Genomic DNA, 19351 nt, shown 5'->3' with positions numbered 1-19351 from the left:
TAAATCGGTTTAACGCTGCTAAAATCGGTTTAAATGAGTAGTGTAGACCAGGCCTAGGATCAAACTGAAAAACGCCTTCTTTGAGCATTTGGTGCACTGCATAAAACGGTCATCTAACTTCTTGTGACCAATCAAATACAATTCCAAACAGTATTCTGTTGCATCAGTTATATTACATAAATCTACCCATAAAAACAGGACAACATAAATTGTAATAATGCAGCAAACACTTAATCCACCTCAGATGGGATCTAGTCTCCAGCAGTGACTGATATCTGTCAAAGCTTCAGAGGACGGTAAGAACATCCTAGAATCATTTGGGGGAGGGGCATGAGCATCCTTCCTAGCCATCTCCAGTAACCTGTTTCTGCCCTGACATAAGCAGCTGAGAACTTTCACTGTAAAATACATATATTACAGTCGAAATGTGTGTATATCTATCGACATAGATGGAAATGCTATTCATTCTCCTAAATTCTCTACCACCTCATTTTACATTTTTCTTCTATTTTCCAGTCTAATGCTCTTGATCCTGCAATTAGTTTTGCATTGGTGGACCTCTGTGCACTAGCAGAGCCTCTTTGACTTTGGGGCTTAAATAATTACAGTCTTCAGTAATCATTTGTGAGCCCCTCCAAGAAGACCTCTAACCACTTTCCCGTTTTGAAATGTGATGACTGACACTTTGGGGATCACCCAGACCAGTAATAGATTCTGTCACCACCTACCCTGTAACCTTGGGTCTTTTATGCAGTATCTCTGGTTCAGATCTCTGACACCAGTAGCCAACCCACAAGCAGAAAGTCTCACTCTGCTCTCTCAGCCTAGTTATCCCTGCAAGGTGATACCAACAGCCCTTGCAGTCTCAAGTCTCCCCAAATCCATTCTCTTTGAGTTTTTAAGTACCAGACAATCAGACTGGTCCCCTCTGGTTTGTCACCTCCAAAGGCATGAAACTAGACCCCCGCCCAGATACCAGCTTTCTTTGGCGCATACACTCCATGTAGTTTGCACAACAGAGACCTACTTGAGATATAAATAAACCAACAGTTTATTCAATAGAAAAAACACCGATTCAAAGATAAAATAGTAAGGGAAAGTGAACATAAAGATGCAACCTCAGGCTTTACTCTTCCCTTTTAGATAAAACAATACACGTTACTTATCACCTTCTAACAGCTTTCCAGTGTACCCCCAGCTATAGGGGGAGATCCAGCATTCATGGACAGCCTCCTACTTAGACTATCCAGTTTCTGGATAAAAACTCGCAGTCCCAAGCCTGCTTTTAAAAGCCTTTTTTTCCCTCCCCCCCTCCCCCTTTGACCACAGTGACTTCATGGTTCAGGTTAAGATTTTGTCTGGTTATTTTTAGGAAAAGTCATGGACAGGTCACGGGCAGTAAACAAGAATCCATGGAAGCCGCAGCCCCCCGACGTAGGGAGGTGGACAGCTGAAGTCCTGAAGTCAGAGAGGTCACAAATAATCACTGAATCTGTGACCTCTGTGACAACTTGTAGCCTTATGTATGGTTATTCAGGGTGGGGGAATCCCCTCTTGACTTGGTATCCCGGGGATGGGACGTCTCAGTGTTTCCTCATGAAGTCTAATGGTACATCATTTGTCTTTTCCTGGGCTGGACAGTGGACTGGTTACATGAAACAGGATTCAAGTAAACACTGGCTTGGGAGGGGCCCTCCCTGCTTGACTGCTCACTGCCCTGCTGTGAAGAGTAGCTGAAGCTGTAGTACAGTTTGAACACAGTTTTGGTATACATAAATAAATAGATTCATAACCATAGTTTATATACGTATCCCATAATGATCATCACATTCAGAACATTGCAAGCTTTCATAAGATCTTACTCAGTATACTTTTGTAGTACAATAATACAGTATGCAATCAGTTGGTTCAACTGCTCATTCCAACTGGAATGTAATATTTGAGATGGAGATATGCAAATAAAAGTGAATTTTGACATAGTTCAAAATTTTCAACATTTTAAGAACCAATAGGTGAGATTTTCAAAAAAGCCTAAGTAATTTCAGAGCACAAGTTCCACTGAAGTCAGTAGGACTTGTGTTCTCAAGTCACTTAAGCACTTTCAAAAATCCTACTTTTAGGTGCCTAAATTTAGGTTTTTGACCATAATTTCATTTTAATGCAGCACAGTTGAGTGTCCTAATTCTGTTTTTGTTTTTAACTTTTTAGCAGAATATAATCTCTTTACTGAAGTACTAAGAAAATCAGTTAATTCAGAATCCATCAGTAAGAAACATTTCTTGTTTTGTATTATGCATGGTCTTACTACTTAGTTAAATTTAATCTATCTGTCTGCTCAGTTCCTCAGGCTGAGTAGAGGAGTCACTCTTCTGTGTAGTTTAGTTTCTTCTTAAGAGTCTTCTCTTTCTTACCACCTACCCTCACCTCAAGATAGCTGCTGCAAAGATTAGGAAAGGGTAAACTTTTCTTACCTTAAACACTGTTTATGGTGTGGTTTGTGCTTTTTTTTTTTTTTTTTTGTAATTAACCAGGGATGGATGAAAAATATTGATGCCAGGTCCACACTAGAAAAGATTTACCAGTATAGTTGTGCTGGCAAACCCTCCTAATGTAGGCATGGTCTATACTACCACAAAAATGCTTTTGCTAGTATAGTTTATACTTGCTCCTATGCTAAACAAGTGCTTTTGACAACATAGTTTATCTTGGTATAACTGTATTTAGCTAGGGCTTTTGCGAGTACAGAAATGTAAAAAAAAAAAAAAAAAAAAAAAACAACAAAAAACACCCTACTCCTAACTGGAGCTACTACACCATAGCAGTTTCTAGAAAGAGGAGGAGGGGGAAAAGAAACAGCACAGTGAGGAGGAGAAGCAACAGAAAGGAAAAGGGGGAGGAAGAAAGCACAGGAAAACAGTACTTGTGCAAACATTGGTAACTCACGTTCCCGGTAAGAATTGTCGGTCATCAGAGTTCAGAGAAATAACCCAAATATCTATTTTGATAATTTGCTAGACTACCACATAAATGTACTCTCCTCCTTTCACAAAAATGTTCTTCTTTTGGCTTGCCTAAGTCTACCAAGCACAATGCATTTCACATATGGAAGTATTCTGTTCAGTTTCCCACTGCAGTCCTTTCATGTGTAGACCCTCTTGCATTAAATACAGAGAGAAACTGACTTTGTGTCTAAGATTAGTTTTTCCTTTCACATAAGGCACTTTACAGTGGCACAATGGGCTTCATTACTGAAGCATCTGGTGGGACTAAAGGACCCATAGGTCAACATTCTCCCATGCTACCTGGTTATTTTAGCTATGTTCTTTCTCCTTCAGTGTCCACTTGGCAACAGAATTCTTCTTACATACCCAAAATAATACTATAAGCATTGGCTTTTATAAGATGTCATTTGCAAAAATATAAATAGGAACTATTTATCTAAAATGTGGAGCATGCATCTGTTTTCTGCCCCTTCCATTGCCAAACAAAATTCTATTGAAAAGGACCAGTTATCTGCTAGATTATCAATCAATCTAATTGTCATGAAGACTTAATATTACAGTTTTTAGAAGAAGGCTTGAACAAAGGAGAATGGAATTTTATGTACATAATGTATTCTACAATTTCATAAATAATTCCAAAATGGTCCAGTTGAAGGCACGTTTGTCAAATTTCAAAATGTAATTAAAAATTAAAATTAATTTTGATTTCAAATTAAGACCATATTAAAAAAAAAATTGGAGATATACCTATCTCCTAGAACTGGAAAGGACCTTGAAAGGTTGAGTCCAGCCCCCTGCCTTCACTACAGGACCAAGTACTGATTTTTGCCCCAGATCCCTAAGTGGTCTCCTCAAGGATTGAACTCACAAGCCTGGATTTAGCAGGCCAATGCTTAAACCACTGAGCTATCCCACTGTAAACCACTGAGCTATCCCAGTGTATTATATAAATTAGAAAACTATTCCACATACAGAATGAATCTTGCTTTTTTTTTTTCTTCTTTCCTTCAATAACTTTTCATGTATGGAAGCGACATTTACAAAGTAGTCTTGACACATGAGTTGTCTGGTCAATACGGTACGATCTGAAGACTTTCTGATAACCAATCCTCTAGTTCACTGAGTGAGGGCTCAGTAGGAACCAAAACTCCACTTGTCAGCTAGTGACCTTAACAGTGTTCCTGAACAGACTTTTTCATTGCAAAACCACCACCCTGGTGCTCATGTCAGTCATTGGGCCATTGGATGTCAATGGAAACGGAGGGCATTTTGCATCTGATACCAGACACTTAACATCTTGCAGAATTATAGCTAACAATGCTATTTCTCTTAATTTTAATTTAGGGTTGTAGCAGAAAAGGTGAAGGAAGTACTGTATACGCGACCTAGGAAGTACATCCATTGTTCCAGCCAAGAGCCCACAGAACCTGGTTACATCAATATTCTAGAACTGGCAGAATCTGTGTGTCGCTATGACTTGGATGACATGGATATCTTTTGGCTTCAAGAATTAAATGAGGAACTTACAGAAATGGGTAATTTTACAATACAATTTAATTATTAAATTTGTTGGGAATTCAGTAAATGGTCTTGGGTATTTGTAGAGATGAGTTTAGAAGAAAAATGTTAGGGGAAAAATAACTTTAGAATTCTGTCAAGAAAGCGTTTACAGAAGTCATCTGCTACATTAGCTTAATCTGAAAGATTTACAAATTGTGGCTAAGAACTTTTTTCTTCATATCCTTCATGATTACATGCAGCTTTTGCAGACTCAAAACAAATATCAAGTGGGTTAGAAATCATTTTTGAGTCCCTAAAACTTGAAATTCCCCTTGTGTATAAGAAAAAAGCTTGTATTTTCATTCCTTATAAATATGCACAGTATCTCTACAAAATGTGGACTTGTAGTTTGACTTTGAGGAAGATACAGTCTCTGCCTCCTGGAGCTTGCATTCTAAATACAAAATACTCAGGATGTTGTGACAATGTGATCTTAGCATGGCAGATCCTTTTAAAACAGGCTTCTCTTACAGTGGATTTACATTAATCTGAGTGGACCAAGTGTGTTCGTTTAAGGAAGAATGTGAATGAAGACAGGGTGATATGGACAAAACCCAGATTTGTACATAACTGCTTGATAGCATATTCATTTACCATTTTATTAAAAATGAATTTTTCCCTGCCATCATGCTAATCACTCTAGCAATATACTAGATGTGTTGGTTTTGGAATATTTTGTGGGATTTTATAGCAAGATATAAACTTTCTTTGATAGAAAATTACTCTTGGGAGCAAATGACTTTTTTTGAAAAGTACATTGTACCACATGGCATTGTTGCGGTTTCTCTTCCACATGTTGCTCTATTTGCTTAAGTTGTGGTCTTAAAGAAAAGTTACTGTAGTTTAGCTTTTTCTCCAAGATTTGGTTGGTTTGTTATTTTGTTATAGTTTTGAAGTTAGCCAGTGACCTTTATTAAACCAGATATAACTAGTGGAGAAGAAACATTTTGTAAATAAACATTTTGTCAGGATTTACATAAAGATGAAAAAGTGGGCTCTGTTTCCTTTATTAGTTGATAGAAGTGTATTTCTCTTTTGTGTTTTCCTGTGTCCTATCTTTACTCATAGATTGTATATGCATTCTAATCCCTTCACCTCTTGCAGGATGTGGACCCCTTGATGAGAACACAATGGAGAAGACAGTAGAAGTCCTGGAACGGCAATGTCATGAGAATATGAACCATGCTATTGAAACTGAGGAAGGGCTGGGCATAGAATATGATGAAAATGTGATCTGTGATGTGTGCCGGTCCCCTGACAGTGAAGATGGGAATGATATGGTGTTTTGTGACAAGTGTAATGTTTGTGTCCATCAGGTTTGTGTTAGAGATGTTGAAATTGTTTTTGTTTCTGGGTGCGTAATTTGAACGAGCTTTAAATAGCCATTTTGGAGGGCTTTTAAGATCTTCTAGGCATGGAGACTGCTACTGATTGAAGGTTGACTTTTGTATTCCTACAAATAGACTTGATTAAGCTGTCTAGCACAATGAATATCCAAGTGATGTGGTCTGAGGACAGGGGGAATGCAGGTCTAATCCCAGCTCTGGCAAGCATTTCTCTGTGTGGCCCAGCGCAAATTCTTTCCTCATCTTTAAAATGGGGATGATAGTTTCCAACGTCAGAGGTATATTGTAAGGATGAATTAGTATTTTAAGGTGCTTTGAAGGTAGAAAGATGCTAAGAACTATAGAGCCTTCATTAAGGAACTGACTAGGGTTTTCCATCCTTGTTTGGCCAGTTAATTGGGGCCAGAACCTGACTGCCTAAAGCTGGGCATCTAAGCCAAATTTAGGCACCTAAAGTAAGTGGACTGATTTTTTTTCAGAAGTGTTAGCAAGCTTGTTCCAGGTGCCTGTCAGCCAGGGATATTTCTTATTATGACATTGCAAACATTAATTTGATCATGAAACTGGATGAGTTCAGTGGGGCGCCACATAAATACAGGGATTCCTACTCATAGAACAGACTGCAGGGTTCTGATTTCTACAGAGTCCTTCTTTGGAAAAGATGATGCTGTAAATGTTTTTGAAATTAGACTAAGACTTCTCATATTTTGTGACAATTCTAATTGAACACTCAGTGAACATAACTTACATAGGCCTCTTAAAAATCATTCACTGTTGTGCTGGACATTAGTGTTAGCGAGATTAGCCTAGTAACCATTATCAAGTTTTTTTTTCCCCAGTGTCTTTTTATTTTTTTTTTTGTGGTGGTTTTTTTTTGTACCTCTAACTTAGCAAAGCTCTGATGTGTGAATGCATTGACTTAGTTAGTCACCACATTCACAGACTCCAATGGTGTAATATAGCATCTTTTGTAGTTTACCCCTCTAGATAGCACAAAGAAAAATGTAACTGAGTTTCTTAAGTTTATTGCATTAACAAAAAAACCTGAAGTCACTTTTCGAAAACTCAGTTTTCTTACCCCAGGTCTACACTACACACTTACATTGGTATAACTGCATCACACAGGGCGATGCAGTTATATCAACCTAACTTCCAGTGTAGACAGTGCTATATCTACAACAAATATAGCTACTGCCTCTCAGGGAGGTGGCTTAACAATGCCGATGGCAGATGCTCTCCCACTGGTGTAGTAGCGTCTTCACTAAAGCGCTGCAGCTGTGCCAGTGCAGCTTTAAGTATAGATCTTCACTTAGTTTAGGCTTCCTAGAGTAGGAAATGAAGCCTTTAACTAGAAAATGCTGAATCAAAGGAATTTGAAATTGGACTTAGTTTACAACAGCTTTAGTAGCTTAAGTGTGAACTTAACATAAGAATGACCATACTGGGTCAGACCAAAGGTCCATCTAGCCCAGTATCTTGTCTTCTGACAGTGGCCAATGCCAGGTGCCCCAGAGGGAATGAACAGAACAGGTAATCATCATTCTCAGCTTCTGGCAAATAGAGGCTAGGGACACCATCCCGGACTATCCTGGCTAATAGCCATTGATGGACCTCCAGGAACTTACCTCGTTCTTTTTTGAATCCTGTTACAAACTTGGCCTTCACAGCATCCTCTGGCAAAGAGTTCCACAGGTTGACTGTGCATTGTGGGAAGCATTGCTTCCTTTTGTTTGTTTTAAACCTATTAATTTCATTGGATGACTCCTACTTTTTGTGTTAAGGAGTAAATAACACTTCCTTATTTACTTTTTCCACACCAGTCGTGATGTTACAGACCTCTCGTGTCCCCACCTTTAGTTGTCTCTTTTCCAAGATGAACAGTCCCAGTCTTATTAATCTCTCCTCATATGAAAGCTGTTCCATTCCCCTAATTTTTGTTGCCTCGTTCTGTACCTTTTCCTATTCCAACTTAAAATATCACATAAAATGAAAAGCTGACTTGCTAAATCATTTCTTAGGCAAGAGCTCCCTCTATTGGGTTTTTTAAAAAAAAGTACTGTTACATTTTTCGACCTTGCCACTCAAATTTTTTTCTTAAAAAAAAAAAAAAAAAAAAAAAAATTTACAGTGTTGAGAGATTAATTTGACTTTGGTGCTTATTATAAGTATTCTGACACATTCAAAAGAATTTTTTGTCTTCCTCATTTTGCTGCTCTTTATATTCTTATGCTTAATTTTGATACTGAAATATTGAAGTAAAAAAGCCAGCATGAGAATATGCATTTTTTTCAGAACAATAAGGATAGACTTTCCCATAAGGGAATATTTTAAAAATGTGGATTTTTATCTAACGGGAAAATGTCTACTACAACTTTAATAGTCCAGATTGGAAAATTCACTTTCCGTAGCCACTGTACCTCAGCATCCTTGCAGGTATTATTTTGTTACTGTATGTTCTATCTAATGCCTAATTGTATGTGTGATATATTCCTGAGATGAGCTGAGTTGCTGTGTGAACTTAGAATTTTCAGATGTTTCTGTGATTATAATTTGAGATGTCAATATGTGTATTGCTTTAGTCTAGAAACACTAACTCTGTGAAGTCTATTGAGTGCCTTGAGGCACTAGAATTCTTAGGGTTGGTTGACATTTGGAAGAAGTAAAAACAAAAAATCTATCAGTAGTGTTGCGGGCCCTAGTGTAGACAGACTTCTGGTTCTTTTAAGCTCTGTCCTCTAGTGCTCCTCAGAGCATCTCTAATAAACTGAATTTTAAAACCGTGGCTGCAGCTTGGCCCATCTAAAAGTAGGGCTTTTGACATTGCTAACCCTAAAGCAGGAATGGTAGAAAACTTCTGATAAATATCTATTAATGAAGAGGACCTTAGAGTAGCCACGTGGAATCAGACATTTGTGGAAACTAGTAGTTTGAGACTTTCAGGATATCTATTTCCATTTCTCAAACTTTGCAAAGCATGCATTCCTCAGAGCCGGAAATGGTGGACACAGAGAAGATTCTAGGATGTTTCCACAATTATTGCTACACTCTGCAATACTTCAAAAATTCTAAGCTTCCATTTAGGGGAAAAAAGCTATTTCAGTTGGCAGGATACAACCAACATAGTTATGCACTGTTGTTGTAATCCAGCCTGACACAAAACAATCTCCAGCCAAACAGCTGTAGCAAAGGTGTGAAGATAGGAGGAATCCTCAGTGACCTTCAAAACATATACCTGGAACCATTGTAAATGGTATTATTAATCACAGGAAATTGCTATTTTTTGCATATAATTTTTTAAAATTAATTTTGATTCAATATCCAGAGCTATCGTTGTAGAAAGACAAATGCAAAAGTAAGCATCCTTCAGCACCATGTTTTACATGTTGTGTATAGTTTAACATAAATTTTATAAAGAAAAGGGAAAATAATTTGTTGTAGGAACCATAACTTTTGCATTCCTTGACTTTTTGTTTTAACTGTAATCATAACTTTTTATGGAGAGATTATCAAAGATACAAAGGACAGTTAGTGCCCACCTTTTACTGGCTTCAGTGGTAGCTGGGTACCCAACTGCTCTCTCTGCTTCTGAAAGTCACCCACCTCATTACATTTAACATTATCCATTCTGATCGGTGTGTTTTTTTTATAAGGAAGTACTAATTACATCCAAGAGAAAGTGGTGGTGTGTTTGGGTAAGATGTGTAGAGTGTAATTTTTTAAAAAATATGATAGTCATTGATGTAAGCCTCTGATATTGTCTCACCTATACGCTGAAGCAGAGAGAATTTTCCTTTGTCCCAAGGCATGTTATGGAATCTTAAAGGTTCCCGAAGGCAGCTGGCTGTGTCGCACCTGTGTTCTGGGAATACATCCTCAGTGTCTCCTGTGTCCAAAGAGAGGAGGTGCCATGAAAGCTACTAGGACAGGGACCAAGTGGGCACATGTGAGCTGTGCCCTCTGGATTCCAGAGGTAAAACCAATTTATGTACCTTTTTTACACATTCTTTTTCTCATCATTATCCTTACCACTTACTGTGCCTCATCTTAATATTGAGTTAAGGAGATAATAACTTAATACTATATGTTATTCTGATGAGGTTTGCATGATTTATAAAAATTGGACTGTCCAAGTCATGTACAGCTAAGAATAGCATTCTTTTCCTTCCTTTTATTGTAGTAAGCACTTTTTAGCCATGTTACAAGCATCTGAGTGACTTAATGGAAGCACTACCATTGCAAGCCATTAGTTTGTGAGGTGCCACTACAATTTATGGACAATTACTTATTTCGTTTTCTTCCCTTTTACTTACACGCTTGACTTATTTCCTGATAAAATAGCACGTGCATCCTCAGTGTAATTAATAGCTACAGAGCAACAGTTTTCGTTGAGTGATTTGAATTTCTCAGTTCTCTGTGTAATATCTTTAACAGTTGCTGTGTACTTTACCTGGTTTCACAAAGTTGCATAGTGACATAGTGATTGTTCTGAAATGAGAACATCATTGAAATTAATGCAGTATGTGCAAAGTGTGTGTTCAGATCACTGGACAGTAATTTTTAATGTCCTGTTAATGTAATTTTCTGAGAATTTCTGTATTATCTTGGTTAAAAAGAATTTAATCACTGCTAAAGTAGCCTTACAAATTCAGCCAGAGTGTAACAATGTTTTATCTTTCAAAGTAGCATCTTTCAAAGTATCCTAAATCTCTTAATGAAAGAGAAAATTAGACCATTTATAAAATGGGCTATACAGTCAGAAATATATGTAAGGAGATGGATTATAAATCAGGAATTTCAGTAATATGAAGGAATATAGATTTACATAATTGTAATGTGATGGGAATGACACCAAAATTGTGGTGCTGGATGGATCGAGATTAATATTGAACCATAGGCTAAGCTCTGTGTGCATTCCTACCTGCTGGACTCTGCAGGGTCCCAAGCTCTAAACTCCTTCAAGTCCCCGCTTTCTATTACCGCTTTTCACGTTTCTTTGCCAGTTTACCAGATGCTGTAGCAATGTAGTTTGATTTTACTGGAGGTATTTATTTTCTTAATAACGTACTAAAAGGTAGAACTTTTTTTAAATTGTCCTGATAAATGCTTCCTGCACTATTGTTGTTTGCAGGTTAGCATTGCTTGCCCAGAAAGGATGGAACCAATCACAAAAGTGTCTCACATTCCGCCAAGTCGATGGGCTTTAGTCTGTAGCTTATGCAAACTTAAAACTGGTGCTTGCATTCAGGTATGTACCAGTTCTGCAATGACTTCTATCGGTCTGAGCATGAAAAATAGAATTTAGATTTAAATAGCATTTTTCACATTCCTAATGCTCCATAATGGCAGTGACTGTTTGCAAACATGGCAGCTGCCATGCTCTTAGCAACAGCTAATGAAACAGTCTTGGACATTAGGAAACTTTTCAGCTAGAGCAGAGATTTTCAAAGTGTGTGTGAGGGGGAGTGAGATTATCAGGGGGTGGGAGCATGTGGACCTGACTGGGCTGAGATCAGCAGGGGGCTCTGTCTGGCAGAGGAAGGGGACAGGGCTCTGTGCAGGCTTTCTCAACTACTGGGACCAGTCTCCCTATCCATCTTGCTCTTTACTGCTGCAGCAGCCACCAACCGTCAGTTACCCTCCTCTGCCAAGGAGGCTGGCAGGGGACCAGAAGGGTGTCCCTGGGGAGTACTGCTCCTGCCTCTCCTGAACCCATCAGTCCTTCAGTGTGACTTGGGCGGACAGAGCCCTGTCTGCTTCCCTTGCCGTACAGAGCCTGCGCAGGGAAGTGTATGGGGCCACATTGAAGGGCTCACAGGGTCAGGAGGGGGCTGGGTCAATACTCACCAGATGCAATCTTCCACTCCCTGGCTGACCCTAGGCCTTCAGTGCGGCCCTGTTCAATTCCTTTGTGTGGGGAGGAGCAAGAAAGGCACCTCCTGCCTTTAGTCTCCTGGGTACCAGGCACACCCTCCTGCCCTATCTCTTAGAAACGGGGGTGTGCATGGACCTGAATCTCCGAAGTGGGCTCAGGAAAAAAAAAAAAAAAAAGGGAACTCTTGAGCTAGTGTCCTGGTCAAGACAAAGAACTGTCTTTGAATAAAACTACGGGATATTTAACTACCAAGTGGACAATTGCCAGAGAAGGACAGAAGTGTCTTCAATTGAACATCTTACTGACAGAAGAAGAAAAGTTCTAAACTTACATTCCTTTTGAAAGAGGATGTAATTATAGGTTCTGTGAAATCAGTTGCAGAAAATACTGGAAGTGTTAGCCAGATAATCTAGTTCCACTCAGATCTAAGATGTACTAAATATTGATAAGTTTGAATTTCCCTACTTAAGATTAAATTGCAGTTTCTATTATAACACACTTATTATTTATGGGATTTTAATGTGGAAGAATTGACTTGCTTTGGGATGAAACTTAACATTCAATTTCTCAGCTGAGGAGTACCTAAGACTCACTAATTTTTTAAGTATAACATGGAAAAGTGTATTTAAAGGGGTGGGTTTTATGTAATCAAAGTATCCCTTGGTCCTTTTTCTCTTTTCATTGCTACTATTGGCTGACTCTAGTGTTTCACTCATAGTGCTCTGTGAAAAGCTGCATCACTGCCTTTCATGTCACCTGTGCCTTTGAGCATAGCCTAGAGATGAAGGCCATTTTGGACGATGGGGATGAGGTCAAGTTCAAGTCGTACTGCCTAAAGCATAGCAAAAACAAGCAGAATTCGGTGCCTGACGTTGATGAGAACCCCAAGAGCATGGCAGACCAGAAGCAAACAGAGAGTGAGAAAACTAGTTTGCGTGCTCAGAAACTGAGAGAGCTGGAGGAGGAGTTCTACTCATTAGTTAAAGTGGAAGACGTTGCAGCAGAACTGGGCCTTCCTAAAATTGCCGTGGACTTCATTTATAATTACTGGAAATTAAAGCGGAAAAGTAACCTTAACAAACCATTGTTTCCTCCCAAGGAGGATGAAGAAAACGCCTTGGTGCAGCCAAAAGAAGACAGCATTCATACTCGCATGAGGATGTTCATGCACTTGAGGCAGGATCTAGAAAGGGTAAGAGTAGGTGGTAAAGATTTTTTGACTACATACCTATAGGTGAGCCAGGTTCTTCCCTTAAATGCTATGCTTAAAATTTCCTGTAATGCTTTTTTCAACTTTATTCTGATAAAATCAGAAGTATATTACGTCCATCTCTGTCTGAAAAGTCTCTTCATGTCAGAGTCTGAGAACTAATGTGTAAACTTCCATCAGAAACAACTGGGGGGTTGATTTCAGCACAAGTTTACAATTTTATTTTACTTTTACAGGAAAACTCTTCACAATGAATATTTTGAATGTGGTGACATTTTGAAATGTCTGAAATGAGAACAAAATTTTCTGAACTTATTGACAGTTTTTGTGGAATACTTCAACTTTTTGTCTCATTTTGGGATTAAGACAAATGTTGGAATTTCTTATAGGACAAATTCTGATTATTTTTTTTAACAGGTCTAATTGTGTGCCATGGGGAACACTCAGCAAATAGGCTGTCTGTGTTCCACAAAATTTTTGACACTTTATCAAGCGATTTAGCACCTGGTTCTGCTACCATTATACTGGGTGGAAATATTGCTATTAATGTAAATGAGTGAGTGAAAGCAGAGGGTTCTAACCCCTGAAATAGTTTTAACTCCCCCCCCCAAAAAAAACTATTAAAGTGATTATCCAAAAGGACTGATTCCAAAAAGCCTTTCAGAATTGGCAAACTTGTGTGGGAACTGAGAGCATCATTTTAAAGGTGACCTGTAAGTCACTGTGTCAAATTTCAGCAATATGAGAGCTAAGTGGCCTAATAGCCCGACTGACTCGGGGGTCATCCTGAACTTGAATCTTAAGTAATATTTCTGGAATCCCCATGTCAGTATGGTTTCCTCGCATGGTAAGTGTGCTGTTAAGAAGAAAAAACTATTGTATGTTTTTGTACAATGTATTACTTTATAAAATTACAGTAGCTTCAAAAAAAATATGGCTGTATTTAAAAAAAAAAAGTACTGATCAGCCTTCCTGCAGGCTGATCCCACACAAGTGCTGTACCAGCTGGAGTAATATACCAGAGTAGCAGCTGGTGATCCGAATGGACTATGTGGTGTGGGATTTAAGAGAGAAAAATGTGAGTTCTAAAATCTGCTTGATGGCTCTTCATATAACTTGCTTATTTGTTCACTTGTTGCTAATATAGATGGGAATTTGACCAACTGATTTACAGATCGCTTTTAGCATCATCTTTATTTTTTTTAAATCCTTGTAATTAAAAATACTTGGCTTATAGTTACGTATGATTCTATAAAATTCACCATGGAGCTTTTCTATTATAGGGCTTTACGTGTGTGAAGATGCTTTGTTCAAGAATTGAAATGTTAATGTAATATTCTTGACCACTTTATTAAAAAAGAAAATTCTAAAATCTCTGGGGGTTTTTTTACTGTAGGTAAGGAATCTCTGCTACATGGTGAGCAGAAGAGAGAAACTGAAATTGTCCCACAGTAAAGTACACGAACAAGTCTTCAATTTGCAAGTCCAGCTCATTAATCAGGAAATTGCTGCAGGTAATCTATACATACAAAATAACAGTAATTGTATCTGCTAAAGATTCTGACTCTGGGTATGTCTGGCCCATGTCACTGTTGGTATTTTAAACACTGTAAACCTGTGTTTTTAATGAGTTTTTCTGAGTATGCAGTCTCCTTGCCAGCTTTCTTATTTAGCTGCACATGCACAGCATTTTCATCTTCTCCAGAGTCATACTTTGGTATTCCATCCTATCCTAGATATTTATGGGGTGCCATATACAGATGAGATACCAATCACTGTAGCATCTAGGCACCACAGCTGTATTACTGGTATCTGCATCAGGTAGGTTGTGGGATTCTCTTTTCGGGTTACTGTTCTATACTCCCATTTTCCCCAACAGTGGCTATATATTGCACACTTTTATTGGTCTCTCCCCAGTTGAAGGAGAATTGCTAACTTGTTAATTTCCTTCAGACAGAGATGGGGAGAGTGACAAATTCACACTATTCTCATGTCTCCTTTCATATGTCATGAATGTTTCAAACAAGTTTCTCAGTTTGAGACTTGTCATTTTTGTCAACCCCACATAATGTTTTATTAAGTTAAAAATGGATAGTAACTGCTTTGGAATGCTAATGTTCCAAAAACAACTTTGTGCCTTATTTTTCTAGTGAATGTCATGAAACAATGATTGAAGCTTCCGGAATGAGGAAGACTATGTACTCTGTATGATTATTTTAAACTGAATACAGGGGCTGTGTATTTATATAATACAGTCTGTAATATATTGGGTAAAAAATGTTTTAAAGAATACATAGCTTCAAACTATAAATTTGAAGAAAAAATTGTCCTTACAGAATAGAAATATTAAAATGCTTATATAAATTCTGTTTGGTGCTTTGTAACAATTTAATTTTTAGTTAATGGCTTCTCCTTAACATCCTAAATGCATCTCAATAGTAATTGTTAGACTAATTGAAAATGCCCCTTAATGTGTGCATGCTTTTTATAGGTAGGAAAACTATTAACTAAGTTTAATGGAAGTCTTACCACCTTTTAAATACATCTTTTCTGTTTTCTCACTCAGGCCATTCTCTGACAAGTGCACTAGAGAACACACTGTTCTACCCACCTCCCAGAATCACCTTGAAATTAAAAATGCCCAAGTCAGCGCTGGGTGACTACAAAAATAACTTGCTGAAAACTGGCAACAGACCCCTGTCTCCAGACAACACCACAGTTTACAACAAAAGGAATGTGCACATGTCAAAGGAGTCATTTGAAATTAAAGCAAAATCATACTCTAGGTATCAGCATGACAACCGAAGTAATGGGTTATTGGTAGGGACTGGCAAGACTAGGAATGAAACAAAAGTTTCTGGACCTGCACAGTCACCAGAGTTTCATCATGGGCAGTCATCTGGTAAACCATTAGCACTTCAAGCTGCATTGCATGGGCAGTCTTCCATTGGGAATGGAAAAATGCAGCAAGAGAACTCAAGACTTACAAAATCCAATGGTTTAATGGGCAGGGCTGGAGATGTAACTCAGAGAGACAGATCCAGCCAGACACCATATGAACAAGAATCTGTGCTCACTGCTCATTTGGCTAGTCAAAGCAATTTTAGAAAATCTACAATAGAACATTTTAGCAGGTCCTTTAAAGAAGCTACCAAGAGTTTGGTAAGGACCACAGAAGATCTGAGGTACTGTGAAAAGCCAACAAGGAGGCTTTCTACAAAAGAACGTTTGTGGAGTAAACAGACTCCTGAATTCCAGACGGGAGGCACTCCATACCAGGATAATGATGGGTATTGCCCTGATTTGGAGCTAAGTGACTCTGAAGCGGAAAGTGATGAGAATAAAGAACAAGTCAGATTAAGGAGAAGCAGCGCAGAGAGAGAGAGCCAAAATAAGGACTTTGGTAGAGATTGTCACAATAGAAACAAAAAAAATGTTATTTCTCACAGTTCAGTACAAAGGTGATTATAAATCCCTAAGGGGTAACTCAGCCTTTACATAATCCAGTGTATCGGTGCAAACCTAGGCATCAGAGGGTTTCAGAAAACAGTTCAGGACCTACATTAGGAAAAAATGCAGTGGAAAAAGAAGAGTAGTTTTCAGTAGTGAATTGGCCTGCGATTTTAAAGGGATAGTCAAGGTTGTGTAGAAATCAATATCATTTATTACGGGTTAACATCTGGGAGAGTATGGAGCTGTTAATCTTTGCATAACTCCAGGAGCTGCTTCCTTTTTACCTGCCTTTTGTGTAAGGCATTGTTAAAAGTGTCAATTTTGTGCTGCTGGACCAGGTATTAAAGGAGTCCTTGCGTTGCTCTGTAACATGCTGTAAAAGATTAATGCAGACACTAAAGCTGCATTCCTGTTGCACCTGCAATATGACCCTGATCAGCAAAAACTTAAGCATGTGCTTAAAACTTTAAGCACGACTAGTTCCATTGACTCCAGTGGGAGTACTCGCACATGTTTAAGTTCTCTGTCGGATTGTGGTCTAAGTGACTACTAAATGGGGATCCTGTTCTGCAGAAAGGTTAGAACTCCAGTGATGCTTGTAAACTCTCTCTGCAGGGTAGAAGCAAGTATCACAAATGCTGCTGAACTCACTGACCTCTGGATGTGCCCCCATACTTTGCTCTGGCTAAAGGTTGTGTTTCTCTTGACAGTAATTCACTTTATTTTGTAAATATTCAACTTCTAGTACTTCAGTTTTTTTATCTTTGTACATAGTTGCTTGTTGTGGGATGCACTTGTAAATATTTTACCCAGCTAACAAGTAAAGATAACTAAATTTGTGGATAGTGTTTACAAAAGTAGATGTACTACTTCAAAGAAAAATGCTATTTGACACTTAAATTTTAGGCAATCAGCGAGGATGCTAGGTTCCTCTTGAAACTTGATATTTCACATCTGGAGGCATTTATACCTGGTATGTTTAAAAAAAAAAAAGCTTGAACTGAAAATCATTTTGTCTGACCTTTTTTATATAGGCTAAAATTTCCAAGCCTAGGTGACTAAATAGGGATTTAAGAGCTTAACTTTAGAAACATAGGTTTGAAAAAATTTAGCCAGTCATTATTTGAAGCACATTTTTATTGCTAGATAAATCTGGAAGCATATGTAAGACATATGACTACATTAAGCTGCTTAGCCACCTCTAATTAGTTTCTGTTTCCCAAACTAAAAGTGCTTTGCACAAGTTTTAAAAATTGCAAATGCTAATATGCTGGCTTTCACCCAACCTCAGAAAAAAGTCCTATTTTATTCTTTACTGCACATGATTTGTTTGGTTTGAATAAAAAAAACCTTATTTTCATAAGTTCTGTTAACCAAGAGTAATTCTGTTGAGTCTGATGAAACAACATTTCAGTCATAAATGGGCAAAGCCCACTGTCCCACATCAAGGACTGAAAGGGAGCATAGGTATTGTAGAGGGTCTTGCTTTATAGTTTCCTTTGCTTGTGGTGAATTTCATCCAAAAGGAAAACTATTAAACTCCCAATATAAAGATGTTTAGCAGAACACAAATGACAGCTTGATTTTCTTCAATGCCTTAATTTATTTTATTGCTCTTAGTTTGGGAAAGTATAACAAAATAATTTAGATGATTAAACTTTGAAATATTCCTCACAATAGTTACTGGTCAGGGGCTAGAGAACACTTCAGTGGTGAAATACAAAATAAACCTTGCAGTTCTGTGCTGTTTGTTTCATGAATCCTTAATTTTCTTTCACTTCCTGATTTTCTGTATATTTGTGTAATTTGTCTTTCAAATTTTCTTTCGGTGTAAATATGCAGTAGCATTTTTAGGTTTCTATATATTTTATTTTAATGGGAAGTACTTTTTGTTCCTAAGCCATGGGTCATTCAAAATGAGTAAACAAATATCCACTCATTTGTATTCTAGCTCTGATTCTTAGTTCTCCTTCAATATTTATTATTCATTCTTTTTCTGGCCATAAAATTATGTGGAGCTTATCTTGGCAGAGCAGTCATGTTTCAAGCCCAGCTGCATATGAAAAAGATGAGGGGAGGGAAATGGTGCTTCAGCAAAAATCCAAATTATTGCCTCATTGGGGATGTAACTCTTTCCAGTGTGAGCAATAGGTTAGCTAATTTTTACATGATTTTAATAGATACATGAAGGAGCCTTTGGTTATGTAGTTCTTAAATATAGTCCCCAAAGTGTACTTGCTAGTTTTTATTGTGTGTTCGGTGGCTAACTGTTTGAAGTATTACCTCTTAACCTTATTTGTTGATTTTGTCTTTTGCATTTTGTTTTTATATATATACACATATGCGCGCACACACAATTTTCCAAGATGGAATCAGTCTTTTACAGATGTCCCCTTTTTACAAGTACTTTTTCATTAAATTATGAAACTGCTAACAGTATTTTCATTTGTTGTGATTTATTCAGGGATTTATCCTTTGTGTGGTAGGTTGCTAAGCCAATCAATTTAACAAAAGTGATTCCACACCTGTCACGTGCAAATTAATATTTTTGCACACTCAGAAGCATTTTAACAAGTTGGCGCTTTAGCAAAACTGTTTCCCGCACAACCTCCTGAAAAAGAAACTCCGGAGATGGTGATTGGACAGGATACTTTGAATACTGACCTGATCCAGGCTTATCTGGTAAACAGTTAACTTTTTTTTGTTTTTTATTACTGGCCATCAAGGTAAACATACAGGCAACTTACCACACAAGTCTTACTTAAACACTTGTGTTCGTCCTTCTCTGTGGAAAGTCACCTGCATTTTTGCTTGGCTGGGTACAACTAAATATGGAGAAAATATAAATGGGCCATGTACACTTGTTCACACACGGACATGGTGCTATGGTACAAATGAGGTGGATGGT

At 37.9% G+C, this 19351-nt stretch overlaps 1 protein-coding gene across 3 annotated transcripts in view; it reads left to right on the top strand.

Annotated features, from left to right (window-relative positions):
* The window catches only part of JADE3 (jade family PHD finger 3), a 97748-nt gene extending 78866 nt beyond the window's left edge, over positions 1-18882 (top strand). For all 3 annotated transcript variants that reach the window (XM_075060785.1, XM_075060791.1, XM_032784351.2), the window contains 7 exons: positions 4347-4537; positions 5667-5878; positions 9711-9878; positions 11037-11153; positions 12499-12972; positions 14387-14504; positions 15557-18882. In XM_075060785.1, coding sequence (XP_074916886.1) covers positions 4347-4537; positions 5667-5878; positions 9711-9878; positions 11037-11153; positions 12499-12972; positions 14387-14504; positions 15557-16455 — 2179 coding nt within the window. In that variant the 3' untranslated portion in view covers positions 16456-18882. The remainder of the gene's footprint in view (positions 1-4346; positions 4538-5666; positions 5879-9710; positions 9879-11036; positions 11154-12498; positions 12973-14386; positions 14505-15556) is intronic.
* Positions 18883-19351: the final 469 nt, after the last annotated feature.

The sequence above is a fragment of the Chelonoidis abingdonii genome, chromosome 1, assembly GCF_003597395.2.
Source record: "Chelonoidis abingdonii isolate Lonesome George chromosome 1, CheloAbing_2.0, whole genome shotgun sequence".
NCBI lineage: Eukaryota > Metazoa > Chordata > Testudines > Testudinidae > Chelonoidis > Chelonoidis abingdonii.
This window is presented reverse-complemented; position numbering and strand designations above follow the sequence as displayed.